Consider the following 25,320-nt stretch of genomic DNA (forward strand, 5'->3'; position numbering starts at 1 on the left):
CCTTGGCACGTTTAATTCAATGCACTAGATTGATTATTTGGGATGAGGCACCAATGGTTCAACGGTATTGCATAGAAGCTTTTGATAGGACATTAAAGGATATTATGCATTCAAATGATACTTTTGGTGGAAAGTGTATTCTTATGGGTGGCGATTTCCGTCAAATACTTCCTGTCATACCTAAAGGAACAAGAGCAACCATTGTTAATGCATGTATTAGTTCTTCACCTTTATGGGATCATTGCAAAATATATAAACTAACAAGGAATATGCGGTTATCATCATCTTCTATGAATACCGATAGCAATGCTTTGGAAAAATTTAGCAAGTGGTTGTTAGACGTAGGTGATGGGAAACTGGGACAACCACATGATGGTACAACAAATATTGATATTCCTCACAATTTGCTTATCTGTAATTCAAAAGATCCTATGAATGCCATCGTGTCTTCCACTTATCCAAATTTACTTATCAATTTTGAAGACATAGCATACTTTAACGATAGAGCAATTTTAGCTCCAACTATTGAAAGTGTGAGTGAAGTTAATAACTATATGTGTTCGTTGCTACCTGGTGAAGCAATGGAATATTTTAGTTCTGACTCTGTATGCAAGTCTACAGAAGACAACGATTCATTTGATGATTTGTATACAACTGAGTTTCTCAACACAATTAATTGCTCTGGATTACCACCACATATTCTTTCTTTGAAGGTTGGAGCACCTATAATGCTATTGAGGAATATTGACCAAGCGTCTGGTCTATGCAATGGTACACGGTTGCGCATTACTCGGCTAGGGAAAAATGTTATTGAGGGCATAACATTGAATGGTTCAAGGCAACATCAAAAAGTTTTAATTCATAGGATGGACATGAATCCATCAGAAAGTAGATGGCCATTTCGCATGCGACGAAGACAATTCCCAGTGATTCTATCATTTGCAATGACTATAAATAAATCCCAAGGTCAATCATTGCGTCATGTTGGGTTATACCTAACTAAACCAGTTTTCACTCATGGACAATTATATGTGGCATTGTCAAGGGTAAAAAGCATTGATGGACTCAAGATTTTATTACATGATGAAGAAAAGGTTGGATCAACAACAACAAAAAATGTGGTGTATACAGAAATCTTTAAAAACTTGGGAGATTAGACCTTATCATGTTTCCAAAAGCTATGGATTTATAATGTATGTATTATACAATTGTTTATCATTTTGCCATTTGAATTTTCATTGTTGCTTGTCGCTGAAGACATTATCTTTTATGAAAGTATTTTTACAATAATGTTTGGCTTATTATTTGCTTCCCGTGCATCGCACGGGTAGTAAATGCTAGTTTTATGTAAAAAGTTAATTTCTTTTCAGAACCAAATGAGCGAAAATTTAAAATCTATTGTGAACCAAATTTCCTCCCCCGTCCTTGGTTTATATTTTCCCAATAAATTTTGACAAATGCACTCGACCGAAACACCGTCACCTAGTCAGTCCTTAGCTTGTTCTTCGACGACAATTTGAAGCTTCCGAGTTCAGTGAGCAGAGCGCGGCGGCTCCTTCCTTCCTCCATACCAATCTGAAGGCTGAAGCTTCGAAGTTCACATTACTGTTAGCATTCTCTCTGGTCTTTGCATTCGCCATTTATAACTTCAGATCAAGGTTCGATTTCGTGTCTGCTTCTTATTCGTGTTTGATTTTTGTTGTTTGCTTCTTATTTTGGTTCGATTTTTGCTGTCTGCTTCTTATTCTGGTTGGTGTTTGCGTTGGTATATGCTTCTTATTCTGGTTTCATTTTTGTTGTCTGCTTCTTATTCTGGTTTCATTTTTGCTGTCTGCTTCTTAGTCTGGTTCGCGTTCGCGTTTCTTATTTTTGATTGAAGCTCTGGGTGTTGAAATTTTGGCTCTCTATGACTATATCCATGCTCAATTAAATTATATTCTTCTATTGTGTATATGTAATGCATTCACGTGTTCAAAATTGTGTTGTTACTTATCAATCGTCTTGCAAGATTGGTACATGATGTATTTTCTTGCTTAACATGTACTAGATATCATTTTTTCTTAAATCCATCAGCAAGTTATGAACAATCGGAACTTACGATTTTTCCCAAGCCGCTTCCATGTGCCGCCTTCTTTGTTAATGTTACAGATAAATTGTTCTTTTGGAAGGCAAGTAGAGATGTACCGCCAACAAAAGCTAATTTTTTTTTTTTAATAAAAGAACACCATTTGCAGCCTGACACTATCTGCTTATTTCGCAAAGAGAGGGAGAAAACTCAGGTATCATTTATTCTTACACTGTGATTGGGTGAGATTAATTTGGTTTGCTTGCTCTATTAGATTTCACTGTTCCTTTGTTAATGGAATATTAGTAACCGCTTGGCTAGAACAAGTTGCAAGTTGGCTCGCTTCTGTATAGAGTGTTTGATTTATTCGACATAAAAAACTACATCAGGATGGCAAGGGTACCAGCAAAAGCTCTAGCATTCTCAAAATGGGTTTTCTTAGCAATATTGTTTGGCTTAAGGAAGCTAGAGACAAAGATAGAAAGAGCGTTGGTAGACCTATGAATTTACTACCTCCACAAATAATTATTGGATGGATGATTTTATTGGATAAACGAAGGAGGTGGAGGATAAGAGCAAGAAGATTATTTGTGTGTGAAGTAATTATCAGATTTCAAGGTCTGTCTTTCGAGGAATGAATGGCACATTACCCAATCATCAGAGGTAGACTTAGAGCTGCATTGGAGGAATTAAGAACTGCTTTGCCGTTCATTTGGAACCAGAATGTTATGAACAATCCACATCTTCGTCAGACCCAAGTGGGGGTCTCTAGTCCAACATTTGTTGCTAAATTTCTCTCGATCAGGTTTCAGTCCAGCAGGGGGGGGGATATTTTAGTTTCTAATATCACGCAACAATTAGGTTACTTTTTTGTTTGTTTTTCTTTCTATTGGCTAAGCCCTCCTGACTGATCTTATTTTGTGTGTGTGTGGGTGTGTGTGTGTGTGTGTGTGTCTGTATTTAGCTAAAAAAAAACTCCCCCGTTATAAAATTTAAGGAATTTTTAGTTTTTCAATGTATAACAAGTGAGTTTTTTTTTTTGGTCAAAAATATCCTTAATAAATAAACCATTTAACCATTCACTTTTAAGTGAGACATCTTATTAAATAAGGGCAGATATGGAAAGATGGTGTTAGTTTAAAAATAATTAACTAACTTATTGGGGGGGTGTAGGATTAAAAATGCCATGTATTTTTTTAATGGAGGGAGTAACACTTTTGCCCCAAAAAACTATATTTTTTGCTGGCATTTGCTACCATTGACATATTTGAAAGTACTTTTAGGCTCATATTTTCATGTCGTTGAAAAATTTAGAACAAAATTTAGGTGCAATACCATAGTTTACCAAGCTTCTTTAGGTCTTCTCATTAAAAAAAAAAAAGAAAAAAGAAAAAACATGTACATTGATCTGAGTACAAATGTGTTGGATTATTCCAATAGTTTGAATTTATTTAAATAATTTTTATATGGATTCATTACAGTTTTAATTTAATTTTTATATCATGTAGGCTTGTTAAGTCTCTACGTTAGAATTACCAATTTGCAAGGTGCATAGACTTCTTGCCTTCATTTACATCCGAGAAAAAAAAAATTGTAGCAAATGCTGTCAATTTTCTTCCTTACATATTTAGGAAGATGGATTCGAGATAGGTGGTAAATACAAGATGGGGACGTAGAGCAGATTTGATAAGATTGAGTCTGGAAGCTTGAGAAAGAAATCTTTAATATAATTCCCAAACCATTATTTAGAGAGTTTTAGAATTGTTATTACTAATTTTAGATTCTTTTGTTTTTACTACTTTCTAGCCTTAAGTTGTATGCATGGGTGACCTTATAAGAAAGTCATAAGTATATTCTTTTTCTGCAGTTACTTCTTTGTTTCTAAAACTTATAAGAAAATTGTTCGACTGTTGCAGAGTAATAAAATTATAGTAACTTAAACTTCATAAAAATTATCACTTTTCACCTAGATTCATGAAGTTATGAGAAATTTTTAATATTAGTACAAAATGAAATTTTACAACCCAAATTTATTAAAGTTATAACAAATTTTATAATTTTTCCTATACAATTTTTATTTTTTATTGTAACAATATTTTTATCCACCCATGATAAAAAATGGTTTTTATTATAAATTTTAACAAGAATCTTCACTCCATTGGACAAAGCATTGACGAGAGTTCCAAAACAGTGGAGATCCCACCATTGATGAACGAGCATTCCACACTCCGTTAGACACCGTCCACTGTTGTCAGACCAGCGTGGTTTTCCTTGGGCAAGCAGTGAAGAAGGCTTGAACCCTGAGGTTTTTTCTACTCCCAAAATGTGGTCAGAGTGATTTGTTCAATTTGGCTTTGAATCTAGATCGCACATCATCTGTTCCCTGCGTGGCTTTTCTTCTCTGTTTTAAATTTTTCATTTTAATTTGGCTTCGAATCTGGTTGTGTAATCGTTGAATATTGACACTTTTAAATTTTGGAATATTTACATATTGAGTTTATTTATTTATTTGTTGTACAAGTTTTTGCTTGAATGGTGTGTAATTGGCTATTATACTTCCTCCCTCTTCATTTTGATCACTAGTGACTTGTACGATTTGGTTGTGTTGTTTTGAAATGTTGGGGTTTGTTGTGTATTGGCATTCTGTTCGTAAATGCTTTTATATTATCTCAACTGTGGAAAATTCTCAAGGTGTTTGTGATGTATGATCTTGTAAGTGACATGGCTCGAGTTGTGTCAAAGTATTTGGAACAAAAATTAAAAGGGTATTATATCAACCATGCATATTTCAAAGATTTCGGTGAGTGTGGTATAGGTCTGCCTATGTGTGGACAAATCCTTTTCAAATTCTTCATTATCATATAATTTGTGGGTTGGTGAATGGCCAACAATTTCTCATGGCTTTTATTGATTAAGGTTTCTGTTTAATTTGTGCAATCTAATGTTTGAGTGAGATGGTTTTGAGAAAATTGCTTGACTGAATTGGTCTTATTGGTTTGCAATACTTGGTGCTGAATTGGATTTACTGATAATAGATCTTCAGTAATTCGGTTTTTAGCGCAAAATGATTTCCAATATAATGGTAGATGTAGTTTGAACTTTTTAAAATGCAATGCATGAAAAAATGATTGCTTAAAGAAGTCAAATGAATTTTGTTAACATGACTTTAATGCAGTCATCCTACCTTCAGTTGGTTTAAGATTGCTGCAGATATAGATTGCAAGTTTTGGTTATACTTGTCTTTCTATGGTTATCACTGTTTATTCATTTTGCTTTAGGTTAGAAAGCTTTTAAGCTTAGTTTTATATATGTTTATTGCAATAGCTCTTGCGGGTTTTATCTTTGTATAAACTTGTATGAATTTGGTTAATGTTTCTAAAATTCTGGTTTTTTTTGTTCTCACAAAAACTTCAGGCTTGCAGTTTAAATTTTGATTATTGTTAAGAAGTTCTATATTAATAGCAAATTTCTCATTGATATGGGATATTCTAGGTTGGCTATAATACTTTCTTTTGGCTCAAAATTCTGAATTTCTTTGAAAATCCTGACATGTGTTAAACCATTGGTTTACAAAGTAATGTTCCGGATTACATTACAAATTTTATTTTACTTTTTTTGTTTTTGTTTTGTAGATCTGTTTTACAGTTGAAATTTCTGGTTTGCTGCAGGACATTATTTTGATCAGAGAATTCTCTTTATGCTTGAAAATAAAATCAACCACCTTCTTTACCTATGTAAACAGATTTCAAGTTCCCAACCTATTTCTCATTCAAGGCCTCTTCGTTATCTCCCGCGTCAACCTTCATTGAGTCAAATCAAGCAAGCCCATGCGTGCATCATTGTCTCAGGCATCTTTGGCTATGTCCGCTTCATGGGTCATCTTCTTGCTTATCTTTCTTTGTCCTCATCGATTCCCTTGGACTATTGCTCCACAATCTTGCACACAATGAGCTTCCCTAGTGTCTTCACCTTCAATAACATGATTAGATGCCTTGCCAAAGGGAAGTCACCTTATGATTCCATTGCTTTATACTCATCATTGCAACGTAGGTGCTTGAAGCCCAATAAGCACACTTTCACCTTTGTGTTGCAAGCTTGTAGCAAGGCTTTGGCTATAAATGAAGGGGTTCAGATTCACGCCCATGTGATCAAACTTGGTTTTGGAGAAGATTTGTTCATTCGAAATGCCTTGATTCACCTGTACTGTTCTTGTTCTAGAGTTGAATGCTCAAAAAGGGTATTTGAGGAAGATGTCCGCTGCAGAGATGTGGTCACTTGGAACTCAATGTTGGCAGCTATGATGAGAGATGGACAGATAAATGTTGCGGAACAGTTGTTTGGAAAAATGCTGGAGAAAGATGTCATCTCATGGAGTACAATGATCAAGGGATATGTTCAAAATGGACTGTTGGAACAAGGGCTGGAGTGCTTTAAAGAAATGAGAGTGAGAAGCATAAGACCTAATGAGGCAATATTGGTTATGGTGATTTCAGCTTCAGCCCAATTGGGTTTGCTTGGGTATGGTCAATTCATTCATTCTACCATTGAATCCTTGAATTTCCCAATAACTGTTCCCATAGGAACAGCACTAATTGACATGTATGCAAAGTGTGGTTGCATTGAAAAGTCAATATTATTGTTCAATGATATGCCCAGGAAGGATAAATGGACTTGGAATGTCATGATTTGTGGCTTGGCTTCACATGGTCATGCAAAGGATGCACTTGCACTCTTTCAAAAGTTTATAAGTGAAAGTTTCTATCCCACCAACATTACTTTCATTGGGGTTCTAAATGCTTGTAGCAGAGCTGGTCTTGTTAATGAGGGTAGAGAATACTTTAAATCAATGATAGACGAATATGGCATTCAACCAGAGATGGAGCACTATGGGTGCATGGTTGATCTTTTTGCTCGTAGTGGATTAATAGATGAAGCCTTTCACTTGATTGAGACAATGGCAACTCCGCCAGACCCTGTATTGTGGGCAACACTACTAGGTGCTTGTAAGATATATGGATTAGTGGAAATGGGAGAGAAGATTGGAAATAAGTTGATACATCTGGAACCAACACATGATGGGCATTATGTACAGTTGGCTGGAATATATGCAAAAGCCAGAAAATGGGAAGATGTTGTTAGAGTTCGTAGGTTATGATTGACAGAAACACCAAAAAGTTGCGGGTTGTAGCCTGATTGAGAGCCAGGGTAGAGTTCATCAATTTGTTGCAGGAGACAGAGAACACGAGTGTTCTTCTGACATTTATAAAATGCTGCAAACAATAGGAATGAGAATAGTTGAAGATGGTTACTCACCAAATATTTTCACCAGTGTTGCATGATATTGAGGAGGAAGAAAAAGAAAATGCAATTCAAGTGCACAGTGAGAGACTAGCAATTGCTTTTGGTATTTTGGTAACAGAAGTTGGCGATTGCATCAGAATTGTTAAGAACTTGAGAATTTGCGAGGATTGTCATGAGGTGAGCAAGATTATATCCAAAGTGTTTCAGAGAGAGATAGTGGTTAGGGATGCCAGCCGGTTTCACCATTTTAAGGAAGGCAAGTGTTCCTGTCTTGATTATTGGTAGATCATGATTAAATTATATCTTTTTGGACCATAAGATCTAAGAATCTTGTGCCATGCTGCTACCCTTGGATTATAATTTATTAAATCTTAGATTATCTATTGATACAAATTTCATGAAGGAGTTAGGGCTAATTAAGTGTTGGCAGGAATGAACTGGTGATTAGCACATAATGTTCAGAGACGAGAGGGAGAAACATGCCACCTTGTTAAGCCATATTCTGCATACTATCTTCAACTTCAGGCAAATTGATTGTACTGGCTAGTAGATGCTGGTCAATGAATTCATAATTGTCCTTCTAATTTACCAATAACCGTTTCAGTAGAGGAAAATTCTAATGGACATGAAAGCAGGGTGTGTTGGCATTCAATAGGAAAAAAAATCTTATTTTATGATCTGCACAGGAGGGTTTCTGATATGGACGATCATTATAAGGACTTTTGGATGTATAATGCTGTGATCTCCAGCATACTTTGTCCCAATTTTTTTTTTTTTTAAAAGATCTGAGTTAGATTGACTTGCTTGAACACCGAGCATGCCATTTCTCTGTACAAATTGACAGGTGATCAGTTCTGTCACAGTGAAGATAACCTTCATATGGGTCTTAACTTCTTGTAGTAAAGCAGCTTTGGTAGTAAAACCTGGAATTCCTAAAGTTAATAAAGCATGACAATCACATGATACCTGAGGTGGTGCATTTTTGTTCTGTGGTTTATCTCCCAGCATGTATTTATCTCGTAGATGAAGCTGACAGTGATGGTTCAAACCAACCTCGGTATTGTGGGGAACACTTTTAAGTTGATTCAATCAGTTGAAACCACATGGGCATTGTATGCAATTCTAAAGCAAGAAAATTGAAAGATGTGTCTGTGATTCCCATATTAATGATTGGAGAAAACATCATCGAGCTGCATGTTGAATCTTGAATAAAGCACAGGGAATCATTCAAAGGAAAAAGGACTGGGAAGGGCTGAAGCTGGTTATGGCTTTGAATCAAGCCTCAAACTGTGTTACAAGTTATAGGCACCAACACAGACTGCAAATTGATGTATGCTATTAGAGGTAAACAAATGATTGTATTTTTAGTCACATAAGTTGGAGATTGCACAAGAATTGTGACGAGATTAAAATTTGTGATGATTCTCGTTTGGTGATCACCCTTTTTTTTTAAATCTCTGAAGTGTTAATTGAGATACAGATTACAGTCAGAAATGTTTTGATGATTCATATTTGCATATATGGAATTTTTCCTTGTCCATATTACCTTTGAGAACAAGATTAACTGTTATCAGTTTCAAAATGTGAGGATTGTCATGAGTTTATTAATGTAGAGTGGCAGGTACATGATACGGATCAGTGATGAGATTAAATCTTCTGCTGCTGTGATAGAGTTCCAAACATTATGGGATAATGGATGATTTGGGAAGTTAGAAAAATATTAGGCATAAATTTCATTCTAAATTATTTTAGATATTTTTTGTTTAATGATATTATTTAGATTATTTTTCTATTTTGTTGAGTAGCCCTTAAGTTTAGGAGTAGTGGGTTAGGGTGCTTGGAGATTAAGTTAGTATTTATATTTTAGGTAGTTATTCCCCATTAACTTAGTTATGGATTAATGGGAGTAGTTTTAGGAATTATTAGTTATTTTTCTATCTATAAATATTGAGGCATATATCATAGAGAAAGCATGTGGAAATAAAATCATAATTTTTATCAATGGAGATTTTTCTTTGGCTTTATTACTTATATGAGTTTAAGATTCTTGCTCATCTCTTACTACAGATTTTCCTTCATCTTTATTAATTTATGAAGTTAAATTCTGATTTTGTATTTTAATAAAGATTTCTATGCTTATTTTTCTGTTCCAATCATTTGGTATTTGAGCTGTTCGATCCAAAGATGGTACCTATCATGCCTTCTTCACAAACCCACATTTCACTGCCCATCCCATCCTATTATCATCCATCTTCTAGCACACATTTCCCAAGTATGATGGTGGAGATCCAAAGCCATGGATTTTGAAAGCTGAAAATTATTTCCGATATTATCACACATCTTAAGACTTCAAAGTGGATATTGCATTGAGGAACTATGATTTCTTCACTTCCGTCAACATGGAGCATACAATCCTCTATTGGGATGAATCAGTGGAGGTGTTTCTTGAAAATTATGGCTTTGCAGAATTTCAAAATTTGGATGAATATCTCTGTAGCATCAAACAAGAGGGAAGTGTCCAAGAATACTGCTAAGTGTTTGCTAAGCGCCCTACACGAGTCAAAAATTGGCTAGAACATTGCTTCTTGGGTGTCTTCACAAACGGCTTAAAGGAGGAGTTAAAATCTGAGGTGAGAAATCATAAGCCTAAAGCAGTTTATCAAGCAATAAGCTTGGCCCTTGAGTATGAGATAAAAGCCAAAAATCTTTGTGGGCCCAAAGCTGCCCTTCAACCTCGTTAAAGTAAAGTTTTGACAACTTCTACATTACTCACAGGCACATGTGACTTCCGGGGTCCAACATTGCAGGCATCATCTCACTCCTCCAAATTGTCTTCTTTGACCCCAAACCTTCTGCAATCTTCATCAAAGACTGAAAAGCAATAAAAGCATGACACATGTCCCTGCTTCAGATGCCAGACCACCTTCATGTTAGGCCATCTTTGCAAGTCGAACTCCTTTTCTAACCTGGAGATTGATGTTGAAGGCCATCCTGTTTCAGGTTTAAAGGGGATCGGCGAACAAAAAGGGCGTGAGCAGGTTGGTATCTCCTTCATGGCCATCTTTGGAAAATCTCCAGCATCAATGATAAAGCTTCAACCAAGCTTGCGATGCCATTCTGATCTGATTCTTAGGAATAGTGGGTCCGTGTATTGTTTTCTCCTTGACACTTCGATTATTGACTCAATCTCTTGTTCAACCCACCTATGCTTTTGGAATTCAAATCCATGGTGCTGATATATGCTCTTATATTGTCTTCCTATCGCTTCTACTTAAACCTCCAGACATACAAGAAAAGCAAAGCTATTGTCTCTTTCTCGCCTTGAGGACAAGGCGAATTTCTAAGGGCGGAGTATTGATGGAGTCCCCATCATGATTTGGGAAGTTGGGAAAATATTAGGCATAAATATCATTCTAAATTATTTTAGATATTTTTTTAATAATATTATTTAGATTATTTTTCTATTCTGTGGAGTGGCCCTTAAGTTTAGGAGTAGTGGGTTATGGTACATAGAGACTAAATTGGTATTTATATTTATTTATTTATATTTAGGTAGTTATTCCCCATTATCTTAGTTATGGATTAATGGGAGTACTTTAGGAATTATTAGTTATCTTTCCGTCTATAAATATTGAGGCACATTCCATGTAGAAAGCATTTGGAAATAAAATCATTATTTTTATCAGTGGAGATTCTTCTTTAGCTTATTAGTTGTATGAGTTTAAGATTTTTGCTCATCTCCTACTAAAAATTTCCCTTCATCTTTGCCAATTTATGAAGTTAGATTCTGATTTCATATTTTAATAAAGATTTCTATTGCTTATCATATGAAACAATCTTTATCTAGTATATGTATGATTCAAATAGGATAGTTCAGACTGTTTTAGGATTATGAGCGAACAAAGCAGAGAGCCACCCTAGAGACAGTCAAGACTCTTGATTGCATTTTTTACTAACGCATTATGAATAGGGGATTCACATGAATACTTCGTCTTCTTGTTCCAGCTGTGAATTAAAGTTCCTTGATTCTCAACTGTTATGTTCAGAACAAAAATGTCCTCTATTATTCGTACAGAAACATTAGTTCTTAGTTCCTGAACTTCTACACGTTCTCATAAGCTACTATTGTAGAATATGATCCAAAAGAAAAAAAAGGTTACTGAAGTGTTGAAAAGTAGGTATACTTGTCTGTTTCACGTCTATAGTATAAAATCTATATCATAGGGGGGTAATTTTTATGGTAAACCATGAAAAATCTGCACTCATGCAGAAAAATGGCAGATAATGGTGATAGTTTCACTCTATTCGAACACATCTCCGTAGTGGAAAATTCAGGTGAAGAAATGTTCAGAGGAAGACCCGAAGATGATGTTCCATATAGTGCTTCAACCAATTTATGTTAAGGTTTAGCATATGTGGATGTGGAATTGCTAGAAAAGTTCGCATAGTAAGCTTGAATGATTAGTTGATTACTGATGGTATATGAAATGCTCAATTGAGTATTATATGGGTTGGTTTTCCCATCTCAATAGCTAGCTTTAGAGTAGATGGAGACCTAACTAAGCATCCCATATTACTCAACATGGGATGTGGGATTTGGTATCTCATACTACCAAGTCTTCATCATCAGCAATCAAATAATCATCCATGCTTATTGTCCGAACTTTTCTGGCAATTCCACATCCATATGCTAAACCATGACATAAATTGGTTGAAGTTGTCATACAAATGACATATTGTATCTAATAAATTATGATCCTGTCATTGCATCCAGCTGATTTAATTAACCCAATTAAAATGGTCTTGTGATGTGTTTGATTTTGTAATAGATCTCCATAACCGAACTCAATCAGGCTAGGTATACACTAGTTATGGGTTTGTTGCTGAAATCATCTGGGTGCTCCTCTTGCTTATGTGGACCATTCTGCCACTAAAGAAGAAGGATAAATGGAAGAGAAATTCTTTGGCTGACCAAATAGATTGTTAGGCCCTATTAATTATGAACAAGCATATAAGCATGTTGGACATACTCCCTCCTTTCTTTAATATAAGGTGAAGTTTGATTTTTTTTTCCCTTGTTTTGCCCTTAATATAAGACAAAGTTTATATTAATGTTTCTTTCCTTCTAATTTTATCCCTTGTTTATATATAAATTCATTTGAATTTCTAGAAAGTGCATATTGTTTTTAATAATTTTAAAGATATAACTACCATTCCTTAATAATCGTGAAGTTAGTTAAATTCATCTTATATGAAGGACCCGAATAGTAAGTTTTAATAGTCACTCTACTAGTGATTAGTTTGATCTGCTTATTAATAGGTCTCCAAAATGGGAAATAATGTCTGCAGCTTTGACCCTTGGAAGTGCTATTAGCTTGTTAGAATGGAACATGTCTTTTTTTTTTTTTTCCGGTTTGTGAAAGAAAATTCTTTTCTTGAACAAAAGGATTGATAGCACCAATAATAAGAAAGCATTCCTCTTTTATGTCTCACAAGAGCCTTAAAGTCAATGAGACAGCTAACAATCTACTCAATTGAGCATCATGCTAGTCTGGACTTGGAAAGAGCGCACAAAGCACACTGACTATTGGAAAACTATTTGAATAATTCACAACACAACGGACCAATATTTCATGAACATAAAATTTATTACTAATGATGTGTTCTTTATCTTAACATGGGGGCAGATCTGCTGGTGGTGGTATTACTGTCTGTGATGGTCCAACTCCATTCTCTACCAAGAATGCCATTGCAAAACCCCAAAATAGATGTGAATCTTTGTGACAATGCATGAACCAAATTCCTGTTTTGCACCAATAATTGAAAATCATATGATTAGTTATGTATTTTTTAACACAAGTTGTATCAGTATGACTAATGATTTTTTTTCAGTAGCATATTATATTACCTGGATTATCAGCTACAAAACGAATAGCTACCCATCCTCCTGGAGGGTTTCCTATGGTGTTCCTTTGAGGTGGATCAACAAGGTTGAAATTCGCAGGATCTGTTGCTGGGTTGAAATTGCCAAAACCTGAACCAACTACAAAGAAGTCGTATCCATGAAGATGGAGTGGATGGTCCTCAGTTGTCACTATACTTGTGTCCTGGAAAACAATTTGCACCCTGGAACCATACTTCAACTTGTAGAGCTTAGTTCCCCGGGAAGGCGTCCATAGGCCTCGGGGCACATTCCCAGTATAATTGAATTGCAGAGGAGGAACAGGAGGAAAGTCTGTGGTGAAGACACCAGGTATACCTTGATAATATGCTTGCATTAAGGAGGAGGTTCTTGGCAGTACCAAAGAAACATTGTTCACGCTGGCTGTGAAGCGAGTTCCATTCGGTCCTTGACAACGGGGACTATTAGGATTTGTGCAATTGATTAATCCTAACCCAACTACAAAATTCAGATTCACATCAACATTTGTAAACACAGTATTCTGGGAAAGGCCCCTGATTCCATTGGTGAATGCAGTTGCAGTTGATGTATCATTGAAAGCTGGAAGAGCTGCCAATAATGGTCTTGAGAGCTGTCCATTATTGTTGCCGCAGCCAACAGATTTGTATTCAAGGATTGCGGTGGGGGTGGTATTGTCAAAAGGAGCATTTTGGGCTGTTTCATAAGCTCGTGCTGCCATGTAGTAACGACCTGGGATTTGATCAGCAGTGAGGAGGACATCGTATGTCTGGCCTGGTCCTATCATGATGACTCTTGTGGTGAAAGGCTTGGTGTAAGTTGCATCAGTGCCAACAACAGTCATCCTATGGTTGGCAACTGAAAAGAAGAGTTCTTGTTCAAGTGCACTGTTGATTATTCGCAAGAGAATTGTCTCCCCAGCTTCTACTGGTACACGTACTGTATCTGCATAATGTTTTTTTTCATATGTTACAGGTCTGTCATTCTTAATCCTTTTCAACCTGAGAGAATTTTAATCTATGTTGTAGTGTTGTGATTCGATAATGATTTCAAACCTTGGCTGGAGCATCTGTAGAAATCTCCAGGTTGACCATTGATTGTGTATGCAATAGATACATTTGGAGGTGCTCCTGTAAATTGTGTCATCCTTAAGAGACTCACTGGATCTCTGTCAAACCATTCCGCTGTTCATCATAAGAAATAGTCTGTCATGCTCAATAGTATTTTAAGATTTCACTGTTGATCATAAACTTCAATTACATTGCAAAGGCAAAATGTGAGATTAGAGCATAGCTGTCTAAGAAAACATATTATAGAGGTGTACCAAGAAGAATGGGAAATTCTCTCCTAGGCATTGGGAATGGATAATGAGAGCCCAATCTGGGGTAGATTATGATAGCTCCATAGAGAGTGGCTCTGAGGAATCCAACATGAGCATGCCAAAATAATGTGCCTTCTTGATTAATGATGGTAAAGCGGTATGTGTAACTCGCCCCCGGTTGTATGGGACACTGAGTCACATAACCAGGTCCATCTGCCCATGGATTTCGCAGCATTCGAAGGCCATGCCTAAAAGCATATCAGATTATGAGGAATATATTATCAAATATCAAGCATGATGAGCCAATGCTTTTCCCTGTAGTTGTTCAGGATAAATTTGTCAAGATGAATGTGATAATGTGATATTGATTACCAGTGGATAGTAACGTTGTATTTTGCAGCATTTACTACTCTGATAGCAAGTGAATCTCCATTTCTAGCCTCCACAGTCGGCCCCGGAAGTTGCCCGTTGACAGTGATTATGTTGACGGTTCTGCACACCCTCGTTGTCGGCGTGGTTTGAATCTATTTCGATCGATTTTTGAAGTTATTATATATGCTGATCAGTAACTTGATTCATCATAATAATATTATATGATCTGTAATAACTACTTTATGACCATGCGGCTAAAACTTACAACAAATTCATGGTAGTGAGTCTCTGCAGCTGCAAAAGAGTCAAGCCAAGTAATGACAGTGAGTAGATTGAATAAGAGCCATAAGCAACATGACTTTCCAGGGAGGTTGGAAATCTCCATTGTTGTCTCTGACTTTGTGGAATGGAGTTACCTTGCGTTATGTGATTCAACACTGGTCCAAAGTGCAGGTATATATAAAGCTAATAATAGCCTGCTAGTAATCTCATTTTTTGATTTTTTATTATAGTTGTCTTTTGGCCTTCTCATGAGTGAACAGAGTTGTTAATTAATGTACTTAAATATGATTAGTCTAACCAGAAAGAGGATCTGGTGTACCCACTAGCTCAATCAGTCAACTTTGTAGGAAAATGTTATACAGTCTTGTATTTCGTTGCACAAAGTGATCTAACAATGATATTAGGTAAATAAATCATTTTTTTTTCTTATGAGCACAGATTTTCCTCTAGTTGTTACTTGTTTGAGAATCATGAGAGAAATGGAAATTGAAGAAGGAAGAGGGGAAGATAGGATTAGCCAATCAAAATGATCTTCTCAGTTACTTTCTCTACCTAAAATTATAAGGCAATTTTGAAAGTATATTGTTCCAAAATATAAGACAATTTGATAAAAATAAAGTTTTATTAATAATGTTTTTCAAATATTACCCTTCAAACGAATAGAAAATTGAAATGATTGTAGTATAATGGTTAAGCTTAAATTTAAAGTTACTCCCTCCAGGCCACAATATTGGGCATCTTTTAGAAGTCTTGCTTAATTCAAAATATAAGGTATTTGGAAACTTTTTGAGAAAAATGATGCAATGGAATTTTAATTATCATTATCAAGGTTATATGATATTTAATGAGGGTATAATTGAAAAAATGTATTTTTTTTTTAAGAAATTAAAGTTTCAACTAGCATTTTTTCTAAAATTGTGAGAATTAATTATCAATGTTTTATATTGTGGTTTGGATGTAGTATATTAAATAAAGTATATTTTTAAAAGTTTATATTTTTGTTTTAAAAATGTAAATTTGTAAAGTGTCATTATTAATTTTTATTGGTATGAGTAGTTTTGTTTCAATTTGTCTTATAATTTGAGAAGGAGTAAGTATCATAGTTAAGTTATCAACCACATGAAATGTCACGGTTTTTTCTTTCCTGCAATTTTTTTATTCTTCTCTGACACTTTCTTCCTCTAATATTAATTAAGTTTATGTAAATGCGTGAGAAAGCAAGTTGGGTTTCGCTGACTTAATTTTTAAATACTTTTACTATCAATTTTTTTATTAAAATATGATATGCATAAAAATTTCTTCGATGACTCTAAGCATATATTTGTCATGTTTTTATCAGAGATTCCCTCTTATGTGGTAAATGCCATGTGAAACGACCTCAAGATTGTTTGAAATCAACCATAATCACTAAGATTGATCCATATGGATTTATTAGATTGGTCATCAACCTAAATTTTTCTTGCTACTCTTGTGTCACTCACTCTTAAGGTTAATTCACAAATATTTGCAAATCCGTGCACTTGCATAACTACTATCACCCACCTTTACATTTTGATAATTCAATACTATTTGTTTGATAAAATATCTAAGGTAAATTAGCAAATAAACTGGTTCATAAATATTTAGGACTCTAAATTCATTTTTTGTGTAATATCTTTTAATTTTTAAAAATAGTGCAATTTGACTCTTGACATTAACAAAAGTTAATTTTAATCATTAGTTGATAAAAAAATGACAAAAAAGGACTTAAACATTATAAAAAATGACCAAAAAATTTTTTTAGTCATTTTCAGTAATTTTTGGATTATTTACTATATTTTTTATTTTTAGGTTTTTTTTGGTAATTTTTGACATCCTTTTTTGATATTTTATTGTGAACTAATGGTTAAAGTTAATTTTTATTATTAATGGAAGTCATATTACATTATTTTTAAAAGTTAAAAAATATTACACAAAAGATGAGTTTATAATTTTAGATATTTTGAATCTATGATTTAGGAGTCAGTATGCTCATTTACTAAAATATTTAGATTAGATAAGATGGTGCCAATCTACAGCATCGAAGCTGATTTAAATATATCATAAAGATAATATATTATTAGTTTATTTGGTAGGAGTTTTCTGCTTACCTGCAAGATCGTCTGAACTGTGAAATTCAGATGTCATCATTCAACAAATTTAGGCTAATTTTGATTATTGTAAAGTAGCACTTCGTTAACATCGTCAAAACTATTAAGCTTATAATAATAAGAATGGAGGACCAAATAGCCGAAAGGTATTGAACTAACTATGAAAGTAAACGAGGATTTAAAACCTACTCCCTATTGCAAAAATAATCTAGGAGAGTATTTTTTTTTAGAAAAAATAGCTATCAAAGATTGTTAAAGTAAATTTATATCAGTCAAGAATTATTATTTAATTAACAATAGTTTATTCAAATTTACTTTTCATACAGTTTTTTGTAACAATTAATTTTTGATTGATGTAAATGTGCTTCAACAGTCCGATTGTTATTTTCCTTTCATTTGACCATATTGGAGCACTTTGAAAGTGCTTTATATGTATGAGAGCGCTTCTGTGTAAAAGCACTCTTTTATGGATGTTTTCATAGGTCTTTTTTTATAGTAGTTATTGGATTTGAACTTTGAAAGCACTTAATATTAAAATTTTGAGTTGTTAAGTTCTTCTCCGCAAGTCAAGTTTAATCACTAACCTTGGCACAATGTGTTCACCACATCACTTTCAAGTTAAGTGTATACTTTTGCAGGTTCTAAATATAAAAGTTAGATGATTAATTTACATAGATTAGCCCCTTCGGGGATATATGATAATTTGAATAGATTAAGAAGAATTAGTTAAATTAATTATTTATACAAAATGTGTGTTGGTTTCCGTAAAGTATCTCATTTAATCATTTACATTGGAAATAATTCCTATTAATAAGAATCTCCTTTAATATGTGTAATCAATAAGGATAAATTGGAAAAAATTATAAATTTAGAAGACAAAATAGATTGAGATCTTATATCTAATACCAAAACAAATCCCTCAATTGGCTCTTATATTTAGAATTTAAGGGAATAATGTTTTTCAAAAGAAGCAGGCTTGATAAGTTAATTGCATATTAATTAGAGTTAAATGATAGTACATTTCATTCATTCTTTTAATTTTTTTTTAATAGAAACATCGTTTTTATTTTCAACCTGCATCGATCTCACTAAAAAACTAGAAGTTATGTTACAAAAAATTCGTCGATATTATCCAAGGTTTCATTTGTATTGATTAATTGACTGTTAAATACCCTTTTAATATAGATTTTCTTTAAAAATCATTTAAACAATTATTGAAAAAAAATAATTTTAATAATATATTTTAATTTTATCATATTAATTTTAATTTCAAATTTTTATACATTTTGTATTTTTTAAAACAAATATGTTTGCTAAAAAAATTTCAAGCCTGTATACATAAGGAAATTTGTGAATTAAGTTTAATATAATGAGTGAAAAATTGTTCATATTATTGTATTAATATAATTTTTGATATTTCCTTTTAAGAATATTGCCAACAATGTAAATAAGTTGGGTTGAAGTGTAATTTTTCAAAAAGGAAAAGAGATCATTATAATTAAAACGAAAATTAACAATGATAAATATAATTTAAAAAAATATAACTTTTGGTTCTTACATTTTACTTGTGTTTTGTTATAGGTCAATACATTTTTTTTTTTTTAGTGTTTTAAGCTCTTATACTTTCTTTTTTTTGGTGTTTTAAGTTTCTAAATGAACAAAGTGTAGAGACTTTGGAGAAATTTAGAATATAAAAAAAATAAAAATATAGAGATTTAAAATACCAAAAAACAAATAAAGAAATTAAAAGTTATGTTTTCTCATATAATTGTTATTGGTATTTTGGGTGCTAGTAACACTATCAGTGTGTATAACTATGGATCCAACTTTGCTTCTGGCGCATTAGGTAGACAGCTGCAACGGTCTTGGAACAAATGCCACTAATTTGTTTGTTAAGCCTAACCATACTATGATTTGGAGAAGCTTATGATTATGATTAGTTATAAATACATATAGCACTCTTCAGAGAGAACAACTATATATATCTATTTAACTTTGACAGATTGAAAAAATTACAAAAAACGGAGCTAAAAAATTACATAAAATGATCTATAAAATTGTGAATAAATATCCAATAAAAAATTAATTTCAGTTAAGTTCATAAAATAATGGTCAGTTAAAATCATATTTTGGTCTTTTGCGTGAATAAAAAATAATATTTATATTATGTTATTTATATATAATTTAGGATACTTAATTTATATTAATTTTCCCATAAGGTACTTATATGTAGGTTTTTCTGCAATTTTTGAAACGACTAACTGTGAAAATTAATTTTTTGGGTGGCAGGTTGGTCAATGTATCATTTTCATATGTTGAAAGAGAAAATTACACCATATCAAAATTTTAGGGTGCTATATATTCATAAGAAAATAGTTGAGGGGGTATGAATGTCATTTAACTTATTATTATGATAGCACCATGGTGTTCATTGGGTCATATGGTGTTGAACTGTTGGTCTCTATCCCACCGTTTGTGGGTCAAAATGTGCTTTTTCTATTTGGTCGAGTTGATGATAGATTGTTGAGTTATGTTTTCAAATATGTTTATCATAAATGACCCATTGTGGTTGAATCTTGTTAAACCCAGGCATCATTCTTGAATTTTTCTCCTTGTCTTTTGACTGATTTTATAGCTTTGAATTTAAAGGAGAATTCATCTTATGGTAATTATGGGTGCATTTCTGATGGTAATTATGGGTGCATTTGGATATTCAACGTTCAGCATTTTAGATTTATTTTTTAACATTTTAGATGTTAAATGTTGTTTGAATATTTTTTTATGTGAACAAAATAATTTTTTGAAAGTGGGTTGAATATGGTTTAAATGTGAATTTGGCGACTCAACTTTTTGATGAATTTAAAATTGTAAATGGGAGTTGGGTTATACTTATTTTTATAAATGACCATGATATTTTTATTATGTTTTAATTTTTTATTATTAAACTGTATATTTTTTTATTCTTATTATTTAACACATTAAATTTTATGTTATTTTAATTTTCAGGGATGGGGATAGTAGACCTTCTGAGTGAACCCCACAATCCACATGCCTAAATCATCTCCAAAGACCACACCAAACCTCGTTTGCTTATCAATTTTATAGACAGCACCATCAACATTTACCTTCACCCATTCTCTATGAGGCGGGCACCAATTATCATTACCAAGTCACTGTAATTTTCTTTTGTGTTAACCGAGGAGTTAATAGGAAAACCAAAATTCTCCATTAACTTCAATATATATAACATAAGCAGGGTCAAAAGGGCTCAATCTCAAGGGACTGACTGGGGCATGGGGTTTAGAAGAATTATTTTACAATGAGATTCTAAGAGCACGACAGACAGTCTAAGAGGTGTGTCTAATAGTACCTACATGAGTTTGGTGATTGAAACGGAAGCATGATGGTTCAGCTAGGACTGTGCAAAAATTTTTTAATTATGTCTGGTTCAATTCAATCTGAGATAGTCTTAGTCTTGTTCGATCCATGAAGACATTGGTCCTTCAAGACCAAAAAGACTGAAAACACCAGACTATTTTTTTGGATTGGACTGGATAAGAGACTAGACATCCGGACTACTTAGTCTAATCCAGTTTTATTAATTTTTTTATTATAATTATAGTTAATTTATTTTTGACAAATGTTTGAAGTGTAATTGATGCTAAGAAGATGATTGTATGAATATTTGTTGAGTTTGTTTTTAAATTGTTGTTGTAATGTAGTATTGTTGAATTTTATTAAGTGCTATTTCTGTTAAAGTTATAAATTTAAATCATTTGGACTATAACAGAAATATTTTTTTTCTTATTGTTAGAAATTATTATGGATTTATTATTATTATTATAAGTGTTTTTACTATCTTAATTGAGTTTATTATGTTGAAATGTATTATTGCCTTTTATAGAATAAAAAATAAAAAAAAAAACTAAATAAGTACTGGACTGATAGAACTAGTCTTCCAATTCTATTAATCAAGTATAGTCTTGTTAATCTTTGAGTTATCACTGAACAAGATCAGATTATGGATTGCCTAACTTAATTTTTTTTATGAAAGAGACCGAATTTTAAATTAAGATGAAGTTTAATGCTATCTTATCTTTTGTACAGTTCTAATTCCACCTTTTGAATATCTGCACTGCAATGTCACTGCCCTGTGTCCATTGAAAGCCGCGTCCCTTGAGCTAAAACGTTGACAGGCTAAACAGTCAATAAAACCCAATGTTACAAACTTACAATTGTAACGTTTTGTAACTCTCCTTTAATACTCTATTTTCGTTTCACCACATGGCATTATAAATAGGGCCCTGCTTCAGTCCCTGCTTCAGTGTAATGGAAGGAGTTTTGATTTAGAGAATAAGACCGTAATTAATTTTAATTTATTTTAAAATTAATTTAATATAATCTTATAAATATTAGTATGCAGTATAAAATTTTTAATATTTTTTATTTTTCTATAATTAATATGTTTGTATATTTATAAAAATGAACTATTTTTTAATGAAGATTTAAATTTTATTACTAGACTTTTAAATATATGTTGTTTAATTTTTAAATAATTATGAGGCTTTTTTTAATTTCAAAATATTTTAATTAATTTATAGTGCTCAATTTTATTTTAATTTTTTTAAATTTTTTTGAAATAGGACACGCAAGTTTAGCTCTGAGTCTTTTAAATAAGGGCTAGACCTCAGAAAAAAGGATGAAAAATAAAAAATCAGACTTAAAGGCTTAGACCCTTATGGGCCCTACCCATAAGGGCCAAACCCATGAGGGTCAAGCTCACTCGTTTTTCAGCTTTAGTCCCAAGCACTTTAAATAAGGATCAGGCTTTAGAAAAGAAATAAAAAAAAAAAAGAGAAATCGGGCTTAAGTTCCATTTCCCAATTCAAGACTAGTGCGCAATGAGAAATTGGGATCTAAATCCCTAGCTATGTAATCTTATTACCCAGGCTTAGTCCCTCCTTTGTATATAAAAAAAAGGTTAAAATATACATTTAGTTTTTTTATTTTACACAACATTTTATTTTAGTCTCTTAACTTTATAAAATATTTTTTTAATCTTTTAATCTTAATACTATTAGTTTTATTTATCCCAACAAATTTTTACATTGATCTTTCAAATATTGAAAAAACATTTTCAAATATTGACATATTAAGTTTAATTTTTTAAAAATAACTTTGATTGATACAAGAAATAACCATTTAAAACTAACAATTTTAGGATTAGAGGACTAAAAAGATATTTTACAAAATTAAAAGACTAAATTATAACTTTAAATAAAGTTAGAAGATTAAAAGTATACTTTGGCTAAAATAATAATAATAATAATAATAATAATAATAATAATAAAAAATGACCCATTAGATCTTTTATTGGTTGTTCTATTTTCTTCATGGCTATAAATATCCTTCGATTTTATGTAGTAATTTTTTTATTTTAACATAAATTTGACTTGTGTTTAAAAATATTTTTATATATAAGATTACAAAAATGACTGGTGTGATTCGCGGCTGCACAACTAGTTTTTACCACAATTGCCACTTAATTATCTACTAAAGGTTTTTATACCACGGCCTTGTGCCAAAGAGATGTTGTTGTGCCAGCGAATTGAATTTCTATAGTTAATTGAGCAGCCACCTCTTGCTTCTTGGAACACCAAGAAAAACTCTTGAATCCAATTCGATGCAATGAAAACAACCATAATTTAGGTCCTGGTAGATGTGAATGGAATGAATTGAAGAAATAAAAATAAAAATAAATAATCAAAATATGAAGGGAAGATAGATCAACCATATTTTTGAGGAGAGGAGTCATTTAACTTATAAGAATGGGAGTCATAATTCATGAAGTTTATAAAAAGTGTGATGATTTTTGGATTTGTGGTTTTGGGTTTTCCCATAGAAAATATTTTATTTTTGTTTAAATTTCTTTAATCCATTCCTTTCACATCCAATTCCAAGGAACCAAATAGTTTCTTGAATTTGTATCTTATATCAGTTTAAGATATGGATATGTGTAACATCTCAAAATTTAGCTTAGGATTAATTAATCTAAATAAGAGTAAATTAGTAATTTGGAGAGTTAAATAAGTTAGGAGTGAATAAGGTTGACTAATTGACTTGTGGGACCAAAAGGCAACTTAGGATTAATTAGTTTGCTTCTTTTATACTGATAAATTCTCTTGTACCACGAGAAGCTTTGATATTATATTTCTTAATTATCTTGGTAGAGTGTGTTAATTGTGGATTAATAAGTCAGGCATTACATTGACAAGTTCCCTTTAATAAAATAACAAATAAGCACTTTTAAAATGACAAATTAAACTAGAGTTTGATAAGTACACCTCATATTGTAGCAAGTCAATATGATTGAATATGCAAAAAGTATTATTAACAAGTTTCTCTTAATAAATTGACAAACAAGAGTCACTATGATGACGAGTTAGGTTAGCCTTTTAACAAGTCATTTTCATGTTAATTAGGATGTTTGAAAATTCATAATAGACCTACGTAAACTTGTTATTTTACTGATATTTAATTGTCAATTAACATAGAGGAACTTATCAAAACTGTGAATACATTCCAATTTACAACTTATCCTGACAAATCAACTATTGAAAATTAATAAAATGATGAGTTCAATTGGACTTTTAATAAGTTTGCTTCTTGCTGTAATAAGCATGAGGTTTGGAAACAAAAATATATATATATATATAATTTTATGCAAAACATAATTAAAGGTATTTAATGGCTTGTTGGTAAACATGTTTTTGGTGGGCCAATGAGTTATGAGTTCTAACTTTCCTCGACCACTATGGAGTTCAATTGATTCTTCGGCCACTGGTGGCTAGTGATTGGAGTTTTGTAGTATGGACACCAAAATGAACACAACAATTATACAATCAATGGCTGTAAAATTTGGCTGACAACCACATTATTCCATCACCAGTAAGGTTCATAACAGCAAATGCAAGGTAACGATTGCAACCAAAATTACCAACAAGCATAAACTCAAGACAATAAGAAATAAGAAGGCAAATTAAACAGAAGGGAAGAAGAATCATGCATAATTCCGTAATTTCCCTCCCGAAATCCCTGCCCTAATTCATGTACCCCTCATTCTCCTTGATCTTTAATGATGGTTTATATGTTCTGTTACTATGGCTAAGGAACTTCGCTGTCTTACATGAACACTGTTTGAGAATTTTAAAATAATAATAATAATAATAATAATAATAATATTGGGAAAAAAAGAAATTTATGAAAAAATATAGAAAAAATGAAAATATAAAAAAATTTAATAGGGTTTGTTTTATTTTAGCCTAGATAATCTTCCATTAGATAGGATTTTATTTCCTTTAAGTAATAAAAAACAATCAATTTAAAAATTAAAAAAATTTAGAAAAAATATTTTATTTTGTTAAAAATCTAGGATTAAAAAAAGATCTTCTATTCCGGATAAATTTTTTTTAAAATCAAAAATTAAAAAATGATAATTTAAAAAAAATCTAACAAAGTCTTCAAATAAATTAGTTTTAAAAAAAATATTCTTTTCTTTTAAGTTTTTTTAAAAAACTACAAGAAAATTTAAGATAGATAAAACATCATTTTAGATATTCTAGCTTTTAAATTGAAAATGTGGCATAAAGAAACTGATATCATTGAAAAAAATGGCAGTAATATTTAAAAAATAATAAAAAATAAATTGAAATGAAAGGTTAAACGCAGCTTCAACCTTTAATCTTCGAACCTAAAGGCACACCGTCAGAGTCCTAGTTTCAGCGATATAACCACAAGAATCTCCAGTTTTATGAACCGCTCTGAACGCAATCGCAAACATGGGGAAGAGGAAGAACACCCTTGTAGATGCCAATCTCTCACACAAACTCCAAAAATGGGATACCCTCTACATGCTTATGTAGATTCAAAG

At 32.3% G+C, this 25,320-nt stretch overlaps 2 protein-coding genes across 6 annotated transcripts; one reads left to right on the forward strand and one right to left on the reverse strand.

Moving 5' to 3' along the window:
- Positions 1-1,478: 1,478 nt before the first annotated feature.
- LOC129300373 (pentatricopeptide repeat-containing protein At5g48910-like) lies at positions 1,479-15,690 on the forward strand. Of its 5 annotated transcripts, none has more exons than XR_008590765.1 (3): positions 1,479-1,658; positions 5,734-9,996; positions 10,142-15,690. XR_008590765.1 is itself a non-coding variant. In XM_054938939.1 (2 exons), the coding sequence occupies exon 2, from the start codon at positions 5,763-5,765 to the stop codon at positions 7,218-7,220; it is 1,458 nt and encodes a 485-aa protein (XP_054794914.1). In that variant the 5' UTR covers positions 1,479-1,658; positions 5,734-5,762; the 3' UTR covers positions 7,221-15,690. The 5 variants fall into 5 exon arrangements, 2 of the variants coding, with proteins under 2 accessions (XP_054794914.1, XP_054794924.1); XR_008590766.1 differs by having other exon boundaries at positions 5,734-8,710; positions 9,536-15,690; XR_008590767.1 differs by having other exon boundaries at positions 5,734-8,710; positions 9,551-15,690.
- On the reverse strand, positions 12,828-15,379 carry LOC129300364 (laccase-3-like). The gene is made up of 6 exons (XM_054938933.1): positions 15,245-15,379; positions 14,980-15,131; positions 14,611-14,855; positions 14,342-14,470; positions 13,275-14,231; positions 12,828-13,169 (listed from the first exon to the last, which is right to left on the reverse strand). Exons 1-6 carry the CDS (start codon positions 15,362-15,364, stop codon positions 13,039-13,041), a joined length of 1,734 nt encoding a protein of 577 aa, XP_054794908.1. The 5' UTR covers positions 15,365-15,379; the 3' UTR covers positions 12,828-13,038.
- Positions 15,691-25,320: the final 9,630 nt, after the last annotated feature.

Source organism: Prosopis cineraria, unplaced genomic scaffold (assembly GCF_029017545.1).
Source record: "Prosopis cineraria cultivar Desert tree isolate PC_DT_omini unplaced genomic scaffold, ASM2901754v1 PC2, whole genome shotgun sequence".
In the NCBI taxonomy this organism is placed as follows: Eukaryota; Viridiplantae; Streptophyta; class Magnoliopsida; order Fabales; family Fabaceae; genus Prosopis; species Prosopis cineraria.

Bases quoted from the DNA above. Each gene is read 5' to 3' on its own strand.
- LOC129300373 (XM_054938939.1), top strand. From the start codon at position 5,763: ATGCTTGAAAATAAAATCAACCACCTTCTTTACCTATGTAAACAGATT.
- LOC129300364 (XM_054938933.1), bottom strand. From the start codon at position 15,364: ATGGAGATTTCCAACCTCCCTGGAAAGTCATGTTGCTTATGGCTCTTA. The intron at 14,856-14,979 runs GTAATCAATATC...ATATGCTTTTAG, and splicing joins TACAACGTTACTATCCACTG to GCATGGCCTTCGAATGCTGC. The intron at 14,471-14,610 runs GTACACCTCTAT...TATGATGAACAG, and splicing joins AGAATTTCCCATTCTTCTTG to CGGAATGGTTTGACAGAGAT.